This window comes from Pleurodeles waltl, chromosome 3_1, assembly GCF_031143425.1.
Source record: "Pleurodeles waltl isolate 20211129_DDA chromosome 3_1, aPleWal1.hap1.20221129, whole genome shotgun sequence".
Lineage (NCBI taxonomy): Eukaryota > Metazoa > Chordata > Amphibia > Caudata > Salamandridae > Pleurodeles > Pleurodeles waltl.
Genome location: NC_090440.1, coordinates 1,628,909,901 through 1,628,931,413, shown reverse-complemented (window position 1 = coordinate 1,628,931,413; position 21,513 = coordinate 1,628,909,901). Strand labels below are relative to the sequence as shown.

The window sequence follows — 21,513 nt, the reverse complement described above, 5'->3', positions numbered from 1 at the left end:
CTATTGCCAGCCCCTACAGTGGGTGAACCATTGTGCCTAGTAAATTCTTGTGTAATTGGTTTTGGAGGAGACAGAGGGTAGACCTATTTTAGGGCAACACCTCAGATGACGTTCTTTTTTTCCTGCCCGAACCATCGGTGGCGCAGAGCAGCAAATTTAAGACAGAAAGAGTGAGGGGATATTTCTTGCAAACAGCCTAAACCTCTGGCAATCCTCTGGGTAGCATTATACCCCATAATTTTTTATGCATTGTACCAAATTATACAGAGGCCCACCGTATGCGTATCGTGATCTAAAATATAGTGCTAAATGATTAATTTGCATTTTGTGTAAACACACAAAAGTTCATGTTATATTTAGAAATTTTCAATTAATTACACCAAAGCAAATGATGTGGATTTCTCACACCACTAATGAAAATGCAACTGGAAGCGTGGATTGTACCTATACTGGGGAGATTCTGGACATATGATGCATGCTTGGCCGAAACATCCTCATAAGGATTCACATAAACATCTGAAAAAGAACAGAGTGATCGTATGATGGTTCTCTTCAATGGGACTATCCATGAGTGGTTAAGACAATCATTTTGTTTTCTTGCAGACTGCCTTGATAACTGGAGAAGAAACATCAATTAATGTTTTGTCCTTGTTGGGTGGTGCAGCATGAGGCACACATAGAAAAAGGAAGTAACAAGGAGAAATATGCCCCACCTGGTTAGGCTTAGCATTTTGGAGCGTTCCCAGGTCAACCACTTCTGGAAAATCTGGGAGAGAATTGAAATCCATGGGTTTTGAGTGGGAACACCCTGGCAACACCCATCACCCTGAGGCAGAGTAACGGAACGCAATGCAGAAATTTGCACTGTGTTACGTTACTCCAAATTTATAAAGCCACTCAGGGCCACCAAGGTGGCCTTGCATGGCTTCATAAATTGCATTTTGGGCTTGCATCTCGCATGCACCACATTGCATGGTGCAAGAGCAACAAAACCCCTCTGATAAGTGTGTCCCTGTATTCTCAAGAGAGCTAAAACAATGCCTGAGGTAGCCCAGACTGTTGATGGTATGCCATTGGACTCTGGGCCAATAAGGGAAAATTCTTTATTACCAATACATTTCTTTTACAACATCCTAGATGTGAGGCTTTGGGTGTACTATTTGGTATGGATGAGAGCTCCTACTGTACAGTACACTTGCAAATACTGTCTTAGGTCCAGTCAGGTAGGTTTACTTAACTTTAAGCTCAACTCTGGGTAGCTGTGACTGCGAGCAGTAAGGCTTAGTAAAGAAACAATGTGTAAAGCATTGGACAGCATCAAACATCTGAATAAGAAAGTCACACAACACAAAAGAAATAAGACACCAATTTATAAAAATAGATCCGATTTTTCTAAATATCTAGAGACGTTAGGCATCAAAATCCACTGGTGTGTTCCGGAACTACAGCTTTTAGAAGTAATAAATAACTTTTATATCAACTGCAAACAAGCATTGGCCAAAATAAAAGTTTGCAAACTTTTGAAAAGTTTGTAGCAGTTAGTTCAACAACTTCAGTGACCAAGTGTGGCAGGACAGAGGTCTTGAGGACAATAAAGGATACATGGGACAGACCTGGCCACCAGAGCATTTTTGAGGCAAGATCCTAGCTTTACAGGATTACCGCCATAGACATCAATGGAGGAAGCTCTGGTTGTGGGGAAGTTGACGAGGGTGCCATTGTCGTGATTCATCAGTCCATGGGTGAAGTGGGGTGAACTTGAAGACCTCTACATTGCAGTAGAGTCACCACAAAAGCCAGCCATGAAACCAAAAAAGAAGAAACAACCTCAGCCCTGGTTACATTTAGCAAAGAACAGCGCTCAACCTAATCTTGGCCTGCTGTGCACTGAGAACATTTGTAATAAATTTGCCACATCTTAACATAACAACTAAGACCTATTAGGGATCAACTTGACCACATCGATAACCAGTTGACTAGTTTGGGAGCAGAGGAATCAAGCAGGACCTGTGGCCTTCAAAACTCAAACTCCAATGTCTGCACTCACAAGACCCTTGCATTGTGTAAATGCAAGGGGCAACTTACTCCGAGAAGTGCCTAAGCGGGATGGAACCCCTCCACTGTTGACCCCTGTGGCACTTGCCTCTTGTAAAAGCTGCAGTTGCCTCATGTGAAGGCCCTGCAACTAATGCCACTAATGATGACTAAGCCGACACAGAATGGAATATTTTGGTGTAGGGCCTTCATCGAAAGATGCAAATGTAAAAACTGATATTGTCCCTAATAACAAAACATTAAATTTATCCCCGGCAAAATGCCCATATGGGCTGCTCTCAGCTGGTGTAGCCCCCTGAGGTGCAACCAGCTGGCATCCTGGGCACAATTCAGAATATGGTAATTTACTGGCTCTGCAGACATAAACATTTCAAACTGATGGATTGTAATGAGAACATAATGATTTTTAAGGTGGAGCCTCCCTTCTAGTAACAATATAAAGGGAGATTGTACCATAGTGAATCTCAGACATCCAGCCTTTGTGAGCTACAGACTTAGATTGAATGTGGGGGGCAAGCCTGTTACCTCAGGAATTGTCACACTACCTAAGGTTTTTATAGACCAAAAATGCCCCCCCTTTACATAGAGATTTACAGCCCAAGTCAAACCTGGAGTGCAAGAACAGATTGGCAGTCCTGGCTGAGCTTACTGATAATGATTGACTGGGTGGTCATGCGGCTGCTAACTGTGAAATATTACCCAATCCGATTTTAGCACTATCATGGCCACCTGTTCTCACTCTACTGAGTGCTAAGACTAACTCACAAGCTTCGTCAATACAACTTTTAAGAAGGAATGTAGTGGGTATTCATACTAAAGTACATCTTTTGGACTGGCAGCATATTATTAGAAAGTCTGACATTCTGCTGTTTCAGGAAATCTGGGACGCTCAGCCTTTGGTGGTGAATGGGTTTCAGTGTTTCAGTGTACCCACTCTACCCTCTGCTTTGGAAATAACAGGAAGGGATTTCCAGGCTGTCCTTTTTAAGAGGAATTTTAGTTTATATTTAGTTAATTGTTATTTTTATAACAATGACTTTATTAACCCACCGAACACCAAATTCCCTCTTTTGTTCGATTTTATTGAATCATTGATTGGTAATGTCACTGATAGGGTGTGCCTGGTGCATCTATGTTTGGCAGGTGATTATAACACCAGACTACCTAAGTTTCTTAGATCATACAATTGCAAGCTCTTTATGGAGAATGTGAATCATAGAGGCAAGGAATTAGAGGAGCACCTCTCATTAACCGATCTGAGTAAAATTATGGACTTGGGAGGTATTATTGGTTGTGAGCTGTGCAGTTATAGGGCTAGAAGGTGCACTTCCGTGATTGTTATGTTTTTCTATCAAACAGCTTAATTAATACATTACGGTATGGAGTAACTATTCCCTCAAACTTTGGTGTCCACAATCCCATTGAAGTAGAATTATCAAAACCATTGGCATATAAGCCAGTTGTTGATAGTGCAGTTAGCAAATTACAATCATCCACGGATAACTGTAGAATGGTATGGAAACTCCACACCCTGCTCAATTCTTGGAAGCAGTCATAAGAAACAATCAGGAATGTTTATGTCCTACTTGCTTGATGAGGTAGACAATGCACCGGTAGTCTGTTCTTTTGTTGCCATTTGTGCATCCATTAATAAAGCACTTACAAAACCTATCAGATCCATGCATCCTGCACCTAGGTGGTTTAATCAAGAATGTTCTGCAGCTAATTACTCACTGTGTAAGGCACTTACTCCTACTCCTAGGAATCTTCTTCTTGTAGCTGCCATGCACTAGCAGTATAAAGCTGTCATTGTAAAAAGATGGAGGGAAGTTATTACCCAGCAGTGGAACATATTAGCTCAAGCTGCATCTAGGAAGGATTGTAAATCCTTCTGGTCTGCTGCAACTGCCATGAGAACAATAAGCCACATTGTGACCTCGATTAGCTGCCATATCTCTAGTGAGGCTTGGGAGACCTGATTTTCTAAAATATACTCTGGCACAGTGGTGACAACGCAGCTAAGCGTGTTAGGTAGCAACCAGCAGGGCTTACTGGTTACTCTCTGTGAAGTTCTTAATTCTATCCAGCAGAGTGTTGGTGGGAAAGTACCTGGTCAGGACAGAGACCCCACTGACCTGATAAAGTGTAGCATTGAACATTGGTCTCCATTACTGACTAATGTATTTAATAATCTGGCACGTTACTCAGTACCCATTTCCTGGACTGCTTTCACTGTTGTCTCAATATTTTAAAAAGGTGAACGGTCCCAAATGATGACCAACTGTCCACTTTTGCTCATTGATACATCGGTCAAAATGCTTAGCTGAGTTATTTACAATAAGACTAAGGAAGGGCCTCAGATAATGCTATTGTGTATACCTGTTAGTACAGATTTCGAAGCCGCATAAGTACAATGGAGCAATGTCTGAATTTAAACTTGATCATAGGCAAGTATACTGTAGCCTAGCAAACAGCATTATACCTTGTATTTATTGATCTGACTGCAGCATTTGATTGTGTGAATCATTCGAAGCTCTGGTGACTCCCCCTTCAAAGCACTTGTGCACTTTTTAGCCTCTCCCCATGAGAACGTGAAGGCCAGAATAAGGTTTGGGTCTAATGAGATCAAAATGTCTTGTGGTATGTAGCAAGGCTGTGTGTTGGCCTCCTTATTGTTTATTTCACATATTAATGAACTGAGTACCTACTTAACAACCATTAGTCCAGACGTCCCTAAGGTGTATAGTATCTCGCTTCCCACCTTTCTGTATGCTGACAACGCCATGCTGATGGCTCATACCACTAAAGCCCTGTATCTGTTGGTGTCTGCTTTTATCCAATTTATGGCTGCTCTTGACATCCAAACTACCTTTTCAAAGTAATATCTAAAGGCCTGTGGTCCTAAGCTCAACCAGATCCATACTCTGCTGTCGGTGCAAACTGCCTAGAAACCAACACTTTTTCATACCTTGGGGTAATGTTTGACTTAGCCCGCACTTGGGTACATAACATCACACAGCATAGGGTGAAGCTATCCAGGGCAGTTGCTCACCTCTGAGTTTATCTCAGCCCCCTGGGAGGGGGCACGTCAATCGCTTTTGCATATATATGACTTAGTGGGAGCCTGTCACAACAGATGGTGCCGAAATATGGGGCATTGCTAATTGCGAGGCTATACAGGTGGAGGAAAACCACAGAAAAGTTCTCTCTGCCCCTATATGTTCCTCCCATTTTATCTGCCTAGAGGAGTTGGGTCTATCTTATATAAGGGATGGCATTAGAGCTTGTTATCTATTTGGAAAACTGAGGAGGTGGCCCTTAATAAAGACATCATTAAGGCCTGCTTAGCTTGTGGCAAGGGCCTTGGCTAGCATACATGAAGAAAACTTTTCAAGGGATTGGACTGCTGCATGCCTTCACGGATCCGGCCTCTAGTGGAAGTTTAAATAAAAAGCAACAGAAAACATTGTTATTCAACCATGTCAATTCCCAGAGACTTTCTGTAAAAATGGTAAAACCGTCTATTGCAGCCGATTGGCATTTGAGCCTTAACGGTGTGCCAACCAAATATCTGATTAGTACATGCAGGCGTTGAAAAAGATGCTTATTATTATTCTTCAGGGCAGATACCATCAAGTATTTACTTTGTTTTTCACTGTGCTACCAAAAGTCTTGCCTCTTGTATATGTCCCTGTGACAGTAGATCTGGGCACACAATGAAGCAGTTTACTTTTTTTTTTAATTTTATCAAAATATACTAAACAATTCTTACTTCCATTCTGATGTCTCAGAACTTTTGGCAGTGCAGCTTAGCCGTTAACTTTCTTACTACAGTTAATGGATGATGATACTTGTCTTCATGTCGGCTCTTTCTTGAGAGCCACTGTGCGGTCACATAGCACAGTGCACTTTGAGTGATGTACTGATTTCTTGGTTTGTTATATTTTTACATGTAGTGGTCTCACAGTTTTTATTGCATTTTATTATATATGAACATTTATTTAACAACTTTCAATCTGGATTTTAATGTGTACTTTTTGTATATCATGTTTTAAGTTTGGATTGTGTACTTTTATGGATGCATACTTGCATCCAAAATTAATTTTGAAGTGAAATGAAGAGAGTACTGTATAACTCAAATTGCATTGCACAATGCTCCTTATGTTTTTTTTTAAATTTAATGGATTCAGTTTTTTCTGATGTCCTGAATTATTTTTTTGCTAATCTATTTGGACAATATTTTGTTTTATTCTAAAACATCTACTGAACGTCGAGAACATGTGACTTTTATGTTGTATAGGCTTCAGCAACATCAATTTACTCACAATCCAGAGAAATTTGAATTTTAGAAAGAGTAGATTGAGTTCAGACTGAATATATATAGTTTGTCTTTGGACCCAAAGAAGGTGTGAGCCATCCTTGAATAGCCTTCTCCCACTAATGTTTAAGAAACTCAAAGTGTCCTTGGAATTGCAAATTTTTATTGTTGAGTTATCTACATTTTTACACATGTAACTGGTGATGTTACCTGTGTCTTAAAGAAGGAACACATTAAAGGAAGTTTTAATTGGGATGTCCACACTAAAAAGCATATAATATCTTAAAACAATGTTCACTTGAGCTCCAATCTTGTGCCAGACTGTAACTCCAAAATGTGTGTAACAGAGACTGTTGCTTCTGAAAGTCCACAAGGGAATCCCTTGTTACAACTACAACAAAGTAATGGACAAGAAAGCCCTGTTTTGTACTTGTCCCATATTTTGCCTGAAAGTGACCATACCTATCCTATACAAATAGTAATAAAGTGAAAACACAACACAAAAAAAAATCCCAAAACAATTTAGAAAAATATAGTAAATTTAAATAAATATGATGGTACCAGAATTGCAAAACTTCCAATCAGTGGAACCATAGATATGCAATAATAATTTTAAGTAGAGCTAGTGCCTAAAAACACAAAGAGACACTCCTGATCATCTGGTCCTGTTAGTCCGGGGGAAAGTCAGAAGTTCAGGCCGACCCCAATGGAGTGTGGGCCGGATAAAAGGACTAGGGTAGTCCCAGTGTAAAAGTTAACATATTCAAAGTCAAGCGTGAACAGTTCTTGTCACAATGAAGGAGGACGCGAGGAGAAGGGATACAGTCGTGGACGGTTGTTGTTGTAGCGTGAAGAGCAGTCCTGGCACTATGGAAAGTCGTTGCTGTAGCATGAACATTCGATTGGGTGTTGTGGACTATTGTTGCTGGAGCATCTCATTGGTGGTCACCAGCAGTCGTTGCTGCTTCTCGAAGTGCAGATCTTAGGTTGCCGGTCATCGCTGGCAGTCACTGTAACGCAAAGAGTCGGATTCACCAGAACTTTGCATTGGGGGTCGCTGCAGGCAGCAGAGTTTCAGTGTGAATGGGGCTGATGGGGCTGTGAAGAGCCCAAAGCTTCAGGACTTCACCTTTTCTTGTATAGGAGTATACTCTGATTCCAACCAAGGGTCCGGGGCCTGGGGAGGCACCTTTTGGGGATCAAACACTCACTCTAGCAGAGGCCAGCAGGACTCAGGTTGGTCTAGTTGCAGTTGCAGTGTAATAAGTCAGCTGGGCAGTTGCAGGGAGGCATCTGAAGTTTGATGTGTTCCTATAGTTTAGAACAGGAGATCAGACAACTGATTCTTGGAGTCACTAAGGTAACCTGCGATGAAGGAAACAGTCCAGTATTCCTTCTCAGAGATCAGGGCGGCCTCAAGCAGAAGGAAGTCCTCTAGACGACAAGACAGCCCTCAAACAGCAGTGCAGTCTTCTGGGAAGCAAGGCAGGTCTAAAGTAGCAGAGCAGTCCTCTGGGGAATAAGGCAAGCCTCAGGCAGCAGGGCAGTCCTCCCATCTACAGGACAGTCCTTTTTCTTGTAATCTCCACACATCCAGGAGTATACTGAAAAGTGGTTCTAGAGGCCCAATATTTAAATCTCAGTTCATCCTTTGATGTGTGAGGATTCCCTACACTAACCCCACATCCTGTTCTGGAAAGATGTTCTCTTCCCCTTTCAAGGCTCCAAGAAGTCTGGTGTGACAAAAGACTAGTATCAAGTTTTATTTGTTTGCTGGAGGCAAGCCCATTTGGAATGTAAGTGAGGCATGGAACAGCTCTGCTCCCAGCACTCCAGACAGGATGGCCCATCATGCCTACACCCAGTCCCTTTTGTCTCACTGTCTGGAAGGAATACACAAACCCCAACAGCAGAACCATTCACAGTCATGTGACCTAGGACTCTGGTAGAATGCACAAGAAGGGCAGGAAAAATGCCAAATTTCTGAAAGGGACATTTTGCAGAATTATGACTTAAAATCCATCTTCACCATTAAAGAGGAATGAAATTATAATTAATTTGAGTGTAAATAATTTATTTTATCTGCTCCTAATCAAAGGTTATTACTTATTAAATGTAATAAGATAACCCCATGTTAGCCAATAGGAGAGATAGGACTTAGAGTAGTGAAAAATGACTTTAAGTGCTTTTCACTACCAGGTCATGTAAAATCTAAACCTGCATGTTCTACTTTTTAAATGCAAGGCACCCTGCCCTATGAGAAATTAGTGCCTGCCTTAGGGGTGACTTATTTGCATTAAAAAGGAAGGTTTCGGCCTGGCAAAAGGTTTATTTTGCCAGGTTGAAATAGCAGTTTAAGACAATACCACAGGCTGCAGTGGCAGTCCTGAGACATGTTTTAAAAGGCTACATTAGTGGGTGGTACAGTGACTGCTGCAGGTCCAGTAGTAGCATTTAATTTACAGGTCCTGGGTACATACAGTAACGTTTACAATGGACTTACAAGTAAATTAAATATGCCAATGTGGTGTAAGCCATTTTTGCCATGTTTTTGGGGAGAGAGCACAGGCACTTTAGCCCTGGTTAGCAGTGGAAAATTGCTCAGAGTCCTAATGCCAACAAAAGTGTGTTCAGCAACAGAAGGCAGGGTCATTGGGCACTCAAGAAAGAATCAAGAGAAACCTTCACAGAGTCCAGTCCTTGACAGTCATGCCCCTCTCTACACTCAGCAATGGCAATTACCAATATATTACACTCTGCACATCTTCATATCCATAGCATATTCATTGTTCTTTTTCTTCCCTAATTGTATAGAGTTTATCTGGGAAACATAAAAGAAATAAGGCCAAACGTCATTCTTGGTAGTATGTAGGAGAATATTGAATATATTGTATTCTGAATACTACCAAAATAAAGTTAGGCTGCATTTCAACCATTATCCTCATTATATTTACATACAATTAATAAAGAAAAGGGTCAATACATTATCTACCTTTTTAAGTGATAAAAAGTCAATTACCAAATTACTTAATAAAATGTGTTGTGCTCTTAAGAGATTTCACAGCTTTCATCCCTAAATTACAGGTCTCATTTCGGGTTTATCAAGCTGCAACATCCATGAAAGAAGCAAGTGGACTGAACTATGAAGTAGGTATGAAGGATCATTATGGTAATTGCTGCAATACTTTATGAAAGATATACTTAAATATGAAAGGAAGGAATTTCGGAAATACTTCATTTAAGATATTGTCGCCAGTCAGATCATCGTGTCCGATCCAGATTTAACAAAGGTTTAAATCCCCCAAGTTCGTTTGAGTTCCTCAAAACACTTATGATTAACAGATTTTCCCTTCTACCTTGCCTAAGAGTAAATTCACTAACTCTGGCTCGTCTAATGCACTCACAAGGAAAGAGTGAATCCCCTACGGATGCCACAATCTTATATCCATTTGAAATGCTGTAATCGTCAAAGGATTGTGCACCCAACAGTCTGTCACATTTAAATGGCTTCTTGTCCCAGTAGCATCTTGCATTTTTCTAGTGCAATATCCAGCAGCTGCAACAGTGCCTGAAGAATCAATAAAGTGAATACTCAGGAATCTGGGAGGGAAAATTGACCTTAACATTAGGTGCTGTGCACTTCATTCCAATGTCGTGCCAAGCAAAGAATCTATGACAAGGTGTTCCATTCCATCAGGATATTGTCTCTGAGACAGTTATTATAAGGTGCTTTTCTGATAAGCTGCGGAACCCACATGGATCACCTCCAAATATAAGACACAAACTACCACGTGAAATTTCTGGACCACAGAGTGGTCCATAAAACTACCAAAATACTTCCTTCTTTCCTCACCTCAAATTTGCTGTTGATTGAGACAGACATCACAGCAGCAATTTAATACATGAACAACTGGGGAGTGGCAAGTTACAGAGTCTTATCCCTGGAGGGCTAAACCATCTGCAAATGGCTGACAGCCCGAAACGTATAGATCACCACAGTCGGTCTCTCACAGGTCGACAGTGCAGAAGAGGATACTTTCAGCGGTTGCTCTAAGAAAGCACTTAGTGACAAAGTGCTGCGTCACGACTTCTACAAGTGGCTGTTTACTGCTAGACTTATTTGCACCTGAAGAGAGCAGCAATTGCCCAAATTCAACTTCTCTATACCACCAGCAAAGGTAAAAAGAGAATATTGGCCATCACTTTGGCCCATAGAACTAGTGGAATTCAAACATTTGACTCTCACGAACTGTACAGTGTTCTGTAAGAACAAAGTGGGCTTGAGAACTCATCTGAGTTTCCTTCACAAAGGTGACTTTACCACGCTATACCAATCCTCTCAGACTATGATAACATATAGTGGATATACACTTGCATGCCTGCTTGCGCACCATTTTTCACAGTTTACAGAACCACTTCAAGGTCCACTTGAATGTACCCATGCATGACAGATTCATTGACAAGGGGCATGACAAATTGCAACCCCCATCTGCCTGACGACACGTCAATGCATCAGCGCTCTATCATTCACTCCACTTGTTCCAAGCGTATGCGTGACCGCAGTGACAAGCACAATATAAGCGCACCACTCTAATCATCATGTAGGACATCTATACTACCCGCATAGGCTTATAGCACATTCACTGTTCCATCCATGGCACTCCAGTGGAGCTGCGCGCTACCCATTCGCAAAGAACCTCAGCACCTCAGCACGACATCAAGGATAAGGTGAACTATATCAAAGCGCATATTATAATGCAACACAACACATATTATAATGCATATTATAATGCAACACAACACAGGACGAACTGCTGAATATTGATCTCTCTTTGGGTTTTAGTTGTATCCTACTATGACATTATCAAATAACACAATTTAATTTTATTTGATTCATGTTCATTTGAATTTTAATCCAAATACCACCTTGCATATAATGCCAATGCACCTACCAAAGTACAAATGGCAAGAGATGCTTTACAGCATATTCAACACAAAGACAGAATGTGTTGACTTTTGTTTGTTAAGGTGTATAATATATCAGTATCACAGTTCCACACGAAGAGTAAGAAAGAGCAAACTAAAGAGCAAACAATGGCCTTACAGTTAGTCTGTGGGACCATATTATATAACGTTTTGCACTGGTGCAGCAATTAGGATAATTACATTTTGGCCCATGTATGCTTCTTTCTTGCTAAGAAATTTAGTAAACGTTATTTGCACTATTTTAAAGTTTTGAAAAGGGTCAAAAGTGGACTAAAATGATTTTGACCTATTTGTTTTGGGTTTAAATAATAAATGGACAGAGTAGTTTTATCAACTTTTGAAGTCTTCAATACTGGATTAAGTTTAGCGAGAAGTAATTTGCTCCTTTTTCTATATATAGAGTTAAGTGACAAAAAAGGAAATCAGTTTGCACCATTTTTGTTACAATATTTCTCACATGGACCTTAGTTTTGCCATTTATTACATCTGGATGCCAAGATTTACATAGGTCCCTGTGTGTGTCCTGATGTGCACTAGCAGCTGCTGCCAGGAAGGGGTGGGGGGCGGTGGGCAGCGCACAGGGTGGTGTCGGGATCAATAATAAAAAAATGTAAAACATACCTGCTGCCTCGGTGTTCCGCCGCTCCCACCGTCTTGATTCTTCTTGTCTTCTTCCTCCCCTTCCAATCCAATCCTGAAACTTCTCTCATGCTGTTTGCAGCATAAGAGAAGCGCCAGGATTGGTCTAAGTGGGCAGAAATGACGCTCGGGGAGGGAGTGCCTGTCCTTGGTCTCCACCCTGTACAACACAGACATGTGGAGAGTTCTAAGTGCGCATGTCAGTTTGGCCGGCCTCAGACAGCAGGCCAAACTGACATGCGCGCTTAGAAGTGCACATACCACTCCTTCGCCCTCATGATGTGGGGGTGGCACTTCTGACATGGCTGCCAAGGCTGGACTGGGGAACCAAAAGCAGCCCTGTCAAAAATGCAAACCCCAACCCCGACTTTTTGTTTCCTCGCATTAGCTCTCTCTTTCCATCCACCAATTCTCTCCCCCCTCCTTTCTTTTCTTTCTGTCAGGTCACTTTCTCTCTACCCCTCTCTCCCTCTCTTTATTTGGCTCATGAAGTTTCCCTGTGCCTGCTGCAATTAGAAGCACCAGCAGCGGCACTGGGCTTTTAAAACCGGCCTCCAGGAGTCCAACTCACTGGGGAAATGCCCGGTGGAATAAAAGGCCTATCAAGCCCTGATGCCAGGGCACATACATTAATCACCTATTACCTCTGTGCCTCACAACCCTAGGACGCTTCAGAGCGTTGGCAACGTGGTTTGTTCCAATAAATCACTAAATTAGTAACAACGGTTTGTTTTCAGTGTCTCTCCGTCCAGATCTGCAGTTTTCCTTAAACACCCTCTTTACCTCTCGGGTAGATGCGGTTTCACTAAACAGTGGATGCGCTTTCCATCACGATCGGATTAGGGCGGCTTCCCCCATCTGCATACTCCAGAAAGGCTGGTCCGGTCCATGCTGTGAAACCACGGCAGGAATGCCAGTAAATAGGCATCCATGAAACACAAAAAAGACACAACAATGAAGAAAGGCCTTCCGCGCAGAAAGGAATGTCTCCAGCCTGCTCACTCCTACAGTGACAGCAAGGAGGGGGAAGGCGGGGTGTAAGGGACAGTTTGTGCTCGCGCCCCCTCTTGAGGGAGCATCGCTGGGGTACCCACAGCTCACTGCATATTCTAATCTTCGTGTTCCTAACCGGGGCTTTGAGGTACCAAGCCAGCGGGCGGTCGGGAATTTGCATGACTCCCGCCAAGTCACGGCCAGTCAGAGTGCAGAGTTTGCAACCCTCCACATTACTTGTCTTTTGGAACACACACAAGTGCGGGGTCACTGTATCGTTTCCGAATTGCTAAAGGAAAGTGGAAGTCCTTACTATGAGGCACACAACCCTCCCTTCCTCGCCCTAAACAACGCCACCGCACCTAGACATACACGAGCTTCCCGCCATTCAAACTCACACAAACCCTACTCCTCACTCATTGTCCCTGTTAACGCCTCCCCTGTTGCTCAAACACACACAGCTCCCCAGGGCGCCTCTGGTGCATAGGCCCCTTTTATCACACGAAGTGAAGCCTCCTGTGCAAAAATAAATGTACTCACCTCTCCTTTCACACAAAGATTGCAGAGCCCCTCCTCTCGCGATAAGTCCACCAAGCACACATCAATTACAACCTGCTTCGCTCCACGCCAACAGATGCTTCTTGTGCCCCTACACCTCACCCACACAAGTCCTCTTGCTCTCAAATAACACTAACCTCACACCGAAACGCAGTTCCTCACATCCCTCGATGCATACATCCTTTTATCGCCTCATCCAGTGCTTTAAATGGACAGGTACTGTCTGGTACTGAGTACCTGCAGTTCTTTCATTTGAAAGGGAGAGTACCTATACTTTTCAGCACTGTTGCAGTGCATTTAATGGGAGAGTACCAGCACTTCTCAGGAGCAAACAGGTACTCTAAATAGTGAGTACCTGAACTTTTATATTTTCACTTAAAGCACTGCCCCTCACACCGATAACTCTACCCACTCACACACATTCACAATTTCTAAACTCCCTCACAAAAACTGACAGACCTTCTCCTTGCCACACGCGCACCCACACACGCTCACAAATAAACACACAGATATGTAAAACATTGGTGCCTTCCTATCATACCCCAAGCACATTAATCCCTCACACACAAACACACAGAAATCCTCCACTCCTCAAGGACAAATATCTAGACACTTCCAATTTTTCTTGATAATATGAGGAGGTTTGCTTGGTGGTCGTGACTGGGCTAATAGTGGGATTTCATGTTTAATGACAAAGTCATCGGTATAGGGTAGGATCCTATGGGATTCTTTTACTGTAATCCTAGCATCCAAATTAATTTATAAAATCAGTTTAGGGAAGCATTGTCGTAAGGAACAATTACATCAAATCAAAGTGTCTAACAGACTTGTTTGGCACCAAAATCCAAGTCACACAGTATTGAAAGCAGTGGTTAATTTGTGCTTGTTGTTTCCGGTGCTGAGCACCGGCACTTATTTTTGAGCACAGGCGCTTATTCTTCAGCCTCAAACATTTGCTGCGAGCAAAAGACACATATGGGACAGACGGAGGAAGAGAAAAACCAAAAAGTGTCACAATGGGAGAAAGCAGAAAGATGCAAGAGTGAGCTAAAGGGGCAAGGAGGGGCTGTAAATGTATTGAAGAGGCCAGAGATGGCTTCAGGATTACGCTGCCTCAGTATTCGGTGTTCACACATTTAATTATAGCAGCCACGTGTTTAAGAGGAGGGCTTTGGGCACAGGCACGTTTTTATTTACAAATTAAGCACTGATTGAAAGTGTATGGCAGGAGAGTGAAACTGGTCAGTTTCTAACTGTAATTTCCTCCAGGGTTTGATCAATAATGGAATTATGATGATTATGGCATTCCAGATCTGTGCATGATGGCATATCAAATCCATGATAGCGGCATTCCAAATCTGTGTAAAATGGCATATCAAATCCATGGTTACCCTGGCCAAGTTCTAGTGTCATTTGTAGCTGGCTATATCAACGAAGCTCCAACTAAGAGTACATAAGTGAAATGTGTACAATGAAACAGTTTTGGGGTAACGTTATGAGTTGGGGATGCAGTATGATAGAATTAGATCATATATAGAAATTAACAAATGGTTAAAAAGAAATATATTTAAAAATACTTAACCTGAAGTGGTCTTTCAACTTTATAGTGTGAGAAATAACAAGGGCTTGACAATACAACCAAGCAGTGTTAATTTTATTAGCCTACGATCGACAAAAGTTTGAGCCACTCAGTTGGATTTTAAAATGTGATTACCAGATCGCAAGCAATTGAAGCTCTGAAGAATACTGTTGTGTTTGGCAAACAGGCATTTCAAATCTTTTGGCATAATGTTGGATGCAGTGAAAATATAAGGTGTAATCGTAACTTTTCCCTGAACTCACCCTATGTATGTTTTTACTGAAGTGTTGGTCTTGCAGTCACACAGCGAAAAAAGTACATGTAGCAAGAAATCCTTACTCAGATGTGACTGTTAGTTTGTTAGTCACCAGCGGCATTCCCAATGCAATGTCCAGCTGAGTAGCATGTGCTTTCCGGATAATATGAGTTGCACCATCGGACAGAAAGACTTGCCAAATCTGTACCACCATTAGCATTGAATGACCTGTGCAAAATGCCCTTTACTCTCAATGATTAGTGAAAGAATGACATTTGCACAAAATGAAGGTTATATTTTTGCACTGGTAGATCAATGAAACTTCTGAAGCAAAATAGCTGGGTCAAAGAAGCAAAATTGCCTGTCACTGCATGTGCCAACTGTACATCTGAAAAATATGGAATACAATGCAGGTAGTAATGTTGGTATCACTGAAGATAATACTCATTATTACTAGTCCTCTCTTCTTCATTTCCTTTGTGTGCCACCTTTCGTAGATGAAGTACTTGTCCTCATCCACAGATGTCTTTTCAGCATGATACTCTTCCCTTCTTGTGTGGCTCATCCCCTACTGTCTTCCTTAGCTTCCAGAGTTTGGAGGGGCACTTCCTGTAACAAGACCAAGAAGCCACACCACAAGTGCATGTGGAAGGAGTGTGGCAAGTACTAAAGGGAATGAGAAAGAGCGAGGCATTAGAATTAGCCTAAATTATCAAGCATCACTACAACATCATTCTCTTTAGCATTCCAGTCTTTGAAAATTGAAGGTATGCCAATGAACAAGCAGCAGATTGAGGCGTGTCCCACCAAACAAAAAGTCCATCCGTTAAAACATGCACAGACACGAGCTAACTTTATTAGAACAGCAAAATAGAGATTCATATAGCAGAAGCAGCCAACACTGACTTGACCACAGCCAAACCAGTCCCTCAGACACCCACAGACAATAATGGGCAACAAAAGTGGAAGCAGTGCCCTGAGAGAAAGCCGATCCGACATCCAGTAGAGGCCAGCCTTAGGCTGAAGTCCAAAAAACAGCGAAACCCAGTGTGAAACCCAACAGGAAGGACAGCATCCCTCAACATGTAAACCTGAAGAATTAGAAATCGAATGCATTGCTTAGTGTGGCTAGTTTCAGCCCACACACAACATGGCCAACATTATCAAAAAGAGTCACTCAGGCCCTAAAATCAGCTGCACACTCCAGCTATATCAAAAGCACCCTCTTAATATCCAAAAAAGCATTGCAGAAAATGGGACAAGAAGTTCTCTCCAGCAAAGAAAATACCACCACCAGGTGGAAAGGATTGATCACCTTGGGAAGAAACAAAAGTCCAGGACGTAACACATTGGCTTGTGAATGAATGCACAAGTAAAGAGCAGAACTCAATGGAACGGTGTGTCTGTGGACAGGCAAAATAACTGGAAGTGGTCCTCTGCCCCCCAGATGTCATGGGAGGTGGTAAGGGCAAAACTCGGCTGGAAACGACAGTCAGCTTGGGAATGAAAACTTCTGGTTATGAAGCGAGGGTCTTCAGAGGTCTGTCCGTGAGGTGGCATGCTTCACTTGTTAATGAAGGGGATATGGAAGTTAATGTTGTGACTGTAGTTTTACTTTACATTATGGTTGCGTAAAATGAAAGCAGTAAGCAGAGACATCATTTTTAAGTCTGTCTTAACAGGGCAGCAAGGCATATCGCCACCAATTCTTTAAAACGTACAAAGTGTGGCCTTTGAGTTAGCTCAGGAGAGTATTTTCTCTCACCTTTTGCTATTGACTGTTTACTGTGCCACTCAGCCTCCTGTGGTGTTTGCAACGCGCAAGAGGCTGTTTTACATTTCAAAAACACACATTAAACTCTGTTCAAGTCATGGATACCTTGCACATTGAAAGCAACTGCTTTTCCTTTTTTCACTGCAACAAGCCTTTTTAATGTTTTACCAGGACTCAAAATATAAGCGAGACCAAATGGCTTTTAATGCCTGTTTTTCATTGTGTGTTTAGTACAAAAATACACGGTCAGTATATACATTTTGGTAACCTGGAAGTAAACGGTAGTGTGGTAATCCAAACCGGTGATGCTCATTTTGCATCGATCTGAGTTCAATCTGCTAGGCTGGTGTTCAGTGCAGATAGATATATGTTCCCCTCGCATTATTGGGATAAGCATGAGTAAAAGGCAGGTAACAGTTACACATGTTCTTGTAAGTGCTACGAAAAAGCATATTCTTTAGTACTGAACGCTGATATGCGTGAACGGTCGGTGTGCCTTAAATTGTGCTTGGCGCCACCTGCTAGTGTAATAATAATTATTATGTCCTCAGGTCCACAGGTTGAAAGCACTTTAAGAAATGGTTTAAATGATATTGTGGAGGCCGGCTCGGCGGGTGGGCAGATGGGGCAAGCAGTGCTGGAATGCCTCCTCAGCAGAGCCGCTGCCCTCGCTGTGCCGTCTGCCTGCCCGTCCGGTGGGGGGATGAGTAGAGCGGGCTGTGATTGAGCCATGCTGGTTCCGGGGCCGGGCGGCTCTAAGAGCTTTATGCCCTGTCTGGGGGCGGGAGGGTGTTAGAACTGCGATGTCTCAGCCCCAGGACACGCCTCCCAGGCTGCAAGTAGCGGGATAAGAAATACACTCCGTGGGATCCAGAAAGTGCAGTTCCCGGGAGAGACTCTCTCGGATCAGCTGCTCCCTTCCCACCTGGCTGCTGGACCAGTGGTGAGGCAGAGATGGCCCTCCTGCTGCCTGGGATGCACCGACCGGCTGCCGCTGCTGTTCTCTGCCTGGGGGTCTTCTTCAGTGTCTGCATGGTGCTCACCAACGGCCAGGGTAAGATGCCTCATCTCTCCGCCGGCTCCGCAAGCATCAGACACCTGTTTTTGCATAGGAAGCTGGGGCTTTAGCGAAGGCTAGTATAACGGAATCCCTGCACTGTAGGGACGACCTGGCCCCTACTGTCCTCATCAAACAGCATCACCCTCCCAAACTTCCACACAGAGTTTAGAGACCCTGAGTACTATATTATATTTTGCATTTTTTGCTGTTGTGTTAACCCAATAGTTTTAAAGTTAAATCACCGATGAAGCCTTTACTTTTCAATGAAGTGCACTGGGTAAGAACATTTATCTTTGTCACACAAGTGAAGATTTATTTTAGCTGACTTGAAGCCTTGATTCGCTAGCAAGCGGAGTTACAAGTTCTACATTTGTGGTCGTGGCAATAATTGGTGAACACTTCACACTTTAAAATAACTTTAGTGCGTTTTTTGATCAACACGGGAAGACTTTTTATATGTTTCTTAAAATGTTGCATTTTTTTCTTTTTACAACATTTAATGACCCACGTCCATTAAGACACATGCATTCATATCTTTGTTAAACGGAGCTGTATTCTTTACGTTAAAATCTATAACTGTGTTCTTAATCACATTTTTATGCAGTCTTAATATTTGTGATATGTTCATGCTTTCATGGCTTTTGCGTCTGCTTCTCACCTTCTACCAATACAAGGGAGGTGACTTGTGGAACTACTCTAGGGTTTGAGATGGAAGAAAGTTTATTTCTGTGTATGTGTGTTTTGGCTACCGCACATAGAAAATACTCATTGCCCTGGACACAGACGTGTGGTCTGCAGCAGCACAAAGCCTCTCAGGGGCTGCACAGACCCAGACTTCCCCCAGAGCAACTTTTTCTCTGGGCTTTGACGTTGCCGGGCAACGGGGCAGCATGTGACTGGCGCCCAGTGCTGGGAGTGCAGTCCTGTGCGGCTAATCTAGGCCTGGTGCAGCCTTCCACGCACCCTCACTGATGCTGCGGCTGACAAACCTCCCCCATTCCCTCATGTGCCTCCAACAACTTAATTGTCATACAATGAAAGCGAGGCCCCCATTGTGGCAGGCTTACTGGACGCGAAAATGGCTGTCTAGGGCCACATACACACTGACACGGCCCGTGTACCCTTCTACGTAGACACGTATTCAAATTCTAATCTCCTTCCTTTGCTCAACTCCCAGTGTAAGCTTCTTAGGGGGATTCAAGTAAGGTAATCATACAGTCAGTGCTGCTAAAAACACCCGTTTTTGACACGAAAAACAGACCGGGGCACAGAGCCAAGAACACATGATGTGTGCGCGATGACAGTGCCATGAAACTGCATGTCACAGAGCTGTTACTTCAAACACACAAAGTCCCAACTCGACAGGAGTTGCTGGTGGTAATTCGCCACTGCCCGACTAAGCGATTTTCAGCAATACCATTTAAATTCATTTGGGAACGGTTAATATTTAACACTTGGTGTCCTTGGCAGATTGATTTTGGCAAATGTACACAAGATGAGCTCGTGGCTGCTTCAATAAATAACATCCAATCTGCTCTGGTGATCTATTACAATAACAAAGGTATAATGAATATACCTGTTATATATGCAGTTAATTTGAACGATGACAGTCAGTCACGGCATCACACCTGCTTTGTTATTAGAATTATGTTATAGAAGTCATCATTACTTCCCTTGCATCTGAATTCCCTTCTGGCTTTGGGCCTTCTTGTACTCCCTACTCGGTGGAATATAATGTCACGTAGCTGCTTTAAGAGTTATTCCTGATTTTATTCAGTCATGTGACGAGAGGGATTATGGGAAATTGCCACAAAGCCACATTTTAAGTAGAAAAACGGCAGCCTCACTTGACTCTATAAAGGCTCATGAAAGAAATAGGCCTTTGAGACACAAAAAAGACTCATAAATAAAAAATACAACTCTACAATATAAGGATGCACCAATCTATCCCAGATGTTCTGTGTTATCAGACAGTGCTCGCCTGGTGGTCCCATCACCTGCAGTTCCACAAAAAATACATTGAGACAGCCTTAAATTTAATAGTGACACGTTTTTTATTATACATTTTGTTCCGGAGTAGAGTGCTATCTGCCTTAAAATGATTCTGCGCCTCATCAGGAGTAGTAAGCACTATATAACTGCAACCACAATACAATACAATGTAAACTCAACTCATGAATATTAACACAGCAGAGAACTTTGAAGCTGGGTGGGCCATGATATTGGAAACAACTGTTCCATGAATATTCCCATTTTACTTGCGTTTTAGATGTTTTGGGGCTATCCACAAAGGCACATAAGAGGATAGAAAATAGCCTCACAGTGGTACTAATTTACATACTCCAGGATACCTTTATGGAAAGGATCCTATATGTTTAGATGTTCTTCTACTTTTAGTGTAGTTTATATTACTGGCAAGCCCTGATCCAGTATTGATGATCAGTTCCATCAATTAATGTGTGCAAACTATGCTCTAGCTGACAACACTGACCTGGGATACAACAATTTGTAGCATAGATACAAATTGCTTGGATAATATTGATCAAATTGTAATAGTTATTAGACACTAATACCAATATTAATGAATTGTACTGGCACTTAGTAACATTTTAAACATGAGATGTGTATTAATTTATGAGAAAGTGATAAATATTTTTCCTCAAGCCAAGTGTTGGAAGATATGACTTTTTCTAGCACAATTCAGTGAAGGAATTGTAATCTAAAGATAGCCTTTTAGGAGTCTTGCGAACCTTCAAGATAATTTAGGGTCGAGTGAGTGCTACAGATGAACAATCACATTTCATGTGTTGAGTGAAAATGGTTATTTGGCATTGAGGCAGAGCAGCAAAATAGCCTAAAAGGTAAATGTCAATATACTGAATAAGGAATGGAGACTTCTGATGGGGCAAATTTCCAAATTCAGCAGGTGGCTTGAAGAAAAATCTGACTGTTGAGGTAGCTCTTTTAGTAGTAGTAGACGTAGTACATGTAATAGTACATTACTTAAACAATTTAGTACATTACTTAAAAGTGTAAAACAGATTAAATTACATTACATTACTTAAAAGTGTGAGAATTTTGCACCTATACTGACACATATACATTTGCATCCACTATTCGAAAAGGTCATTTGTGGGTGAACAATGCCTTATCAACACACTCAACTCAAAATTAATCTTAGTAGTGCTGTACAGAATGCATGCTTGCCCTGGCCTTTTATATTTACTGAGTGGACATCCCTGCTCTTCTTGCACAGAAAGACTTGGAGTTCTTAAACAGGGCTTTGTGCTACAAT

At 42.2% G+C, this 21,513-nt stretch overlaps 1 protein-coding gene across 1 annotated transcript in view; it reads left to right on the top strand.

Annotated features, from left to right (window-relative positions):
- Positions 1–17,949: 17,949 nt before the first annotated feature.
- LRP2 (LDL receptor related protein 2) overlaps positions 17,950–21,513 on the top strand; it is a 363,947-nt gene continuing 360,383 nt past the window's right edge. Inside the window, exon 1 of the mRNA XM_069225286.1 lies at positions 17,950–18,212. Within this exon, the coding sequence (XP_069081387.1) occupies positions 18,113–18,212 (100 nt within the window). The 5' untranslated portion in view covers positions 17,950–18,112. The remainder of the gene's footprint in view (positions 18,213–21,513) is intronic.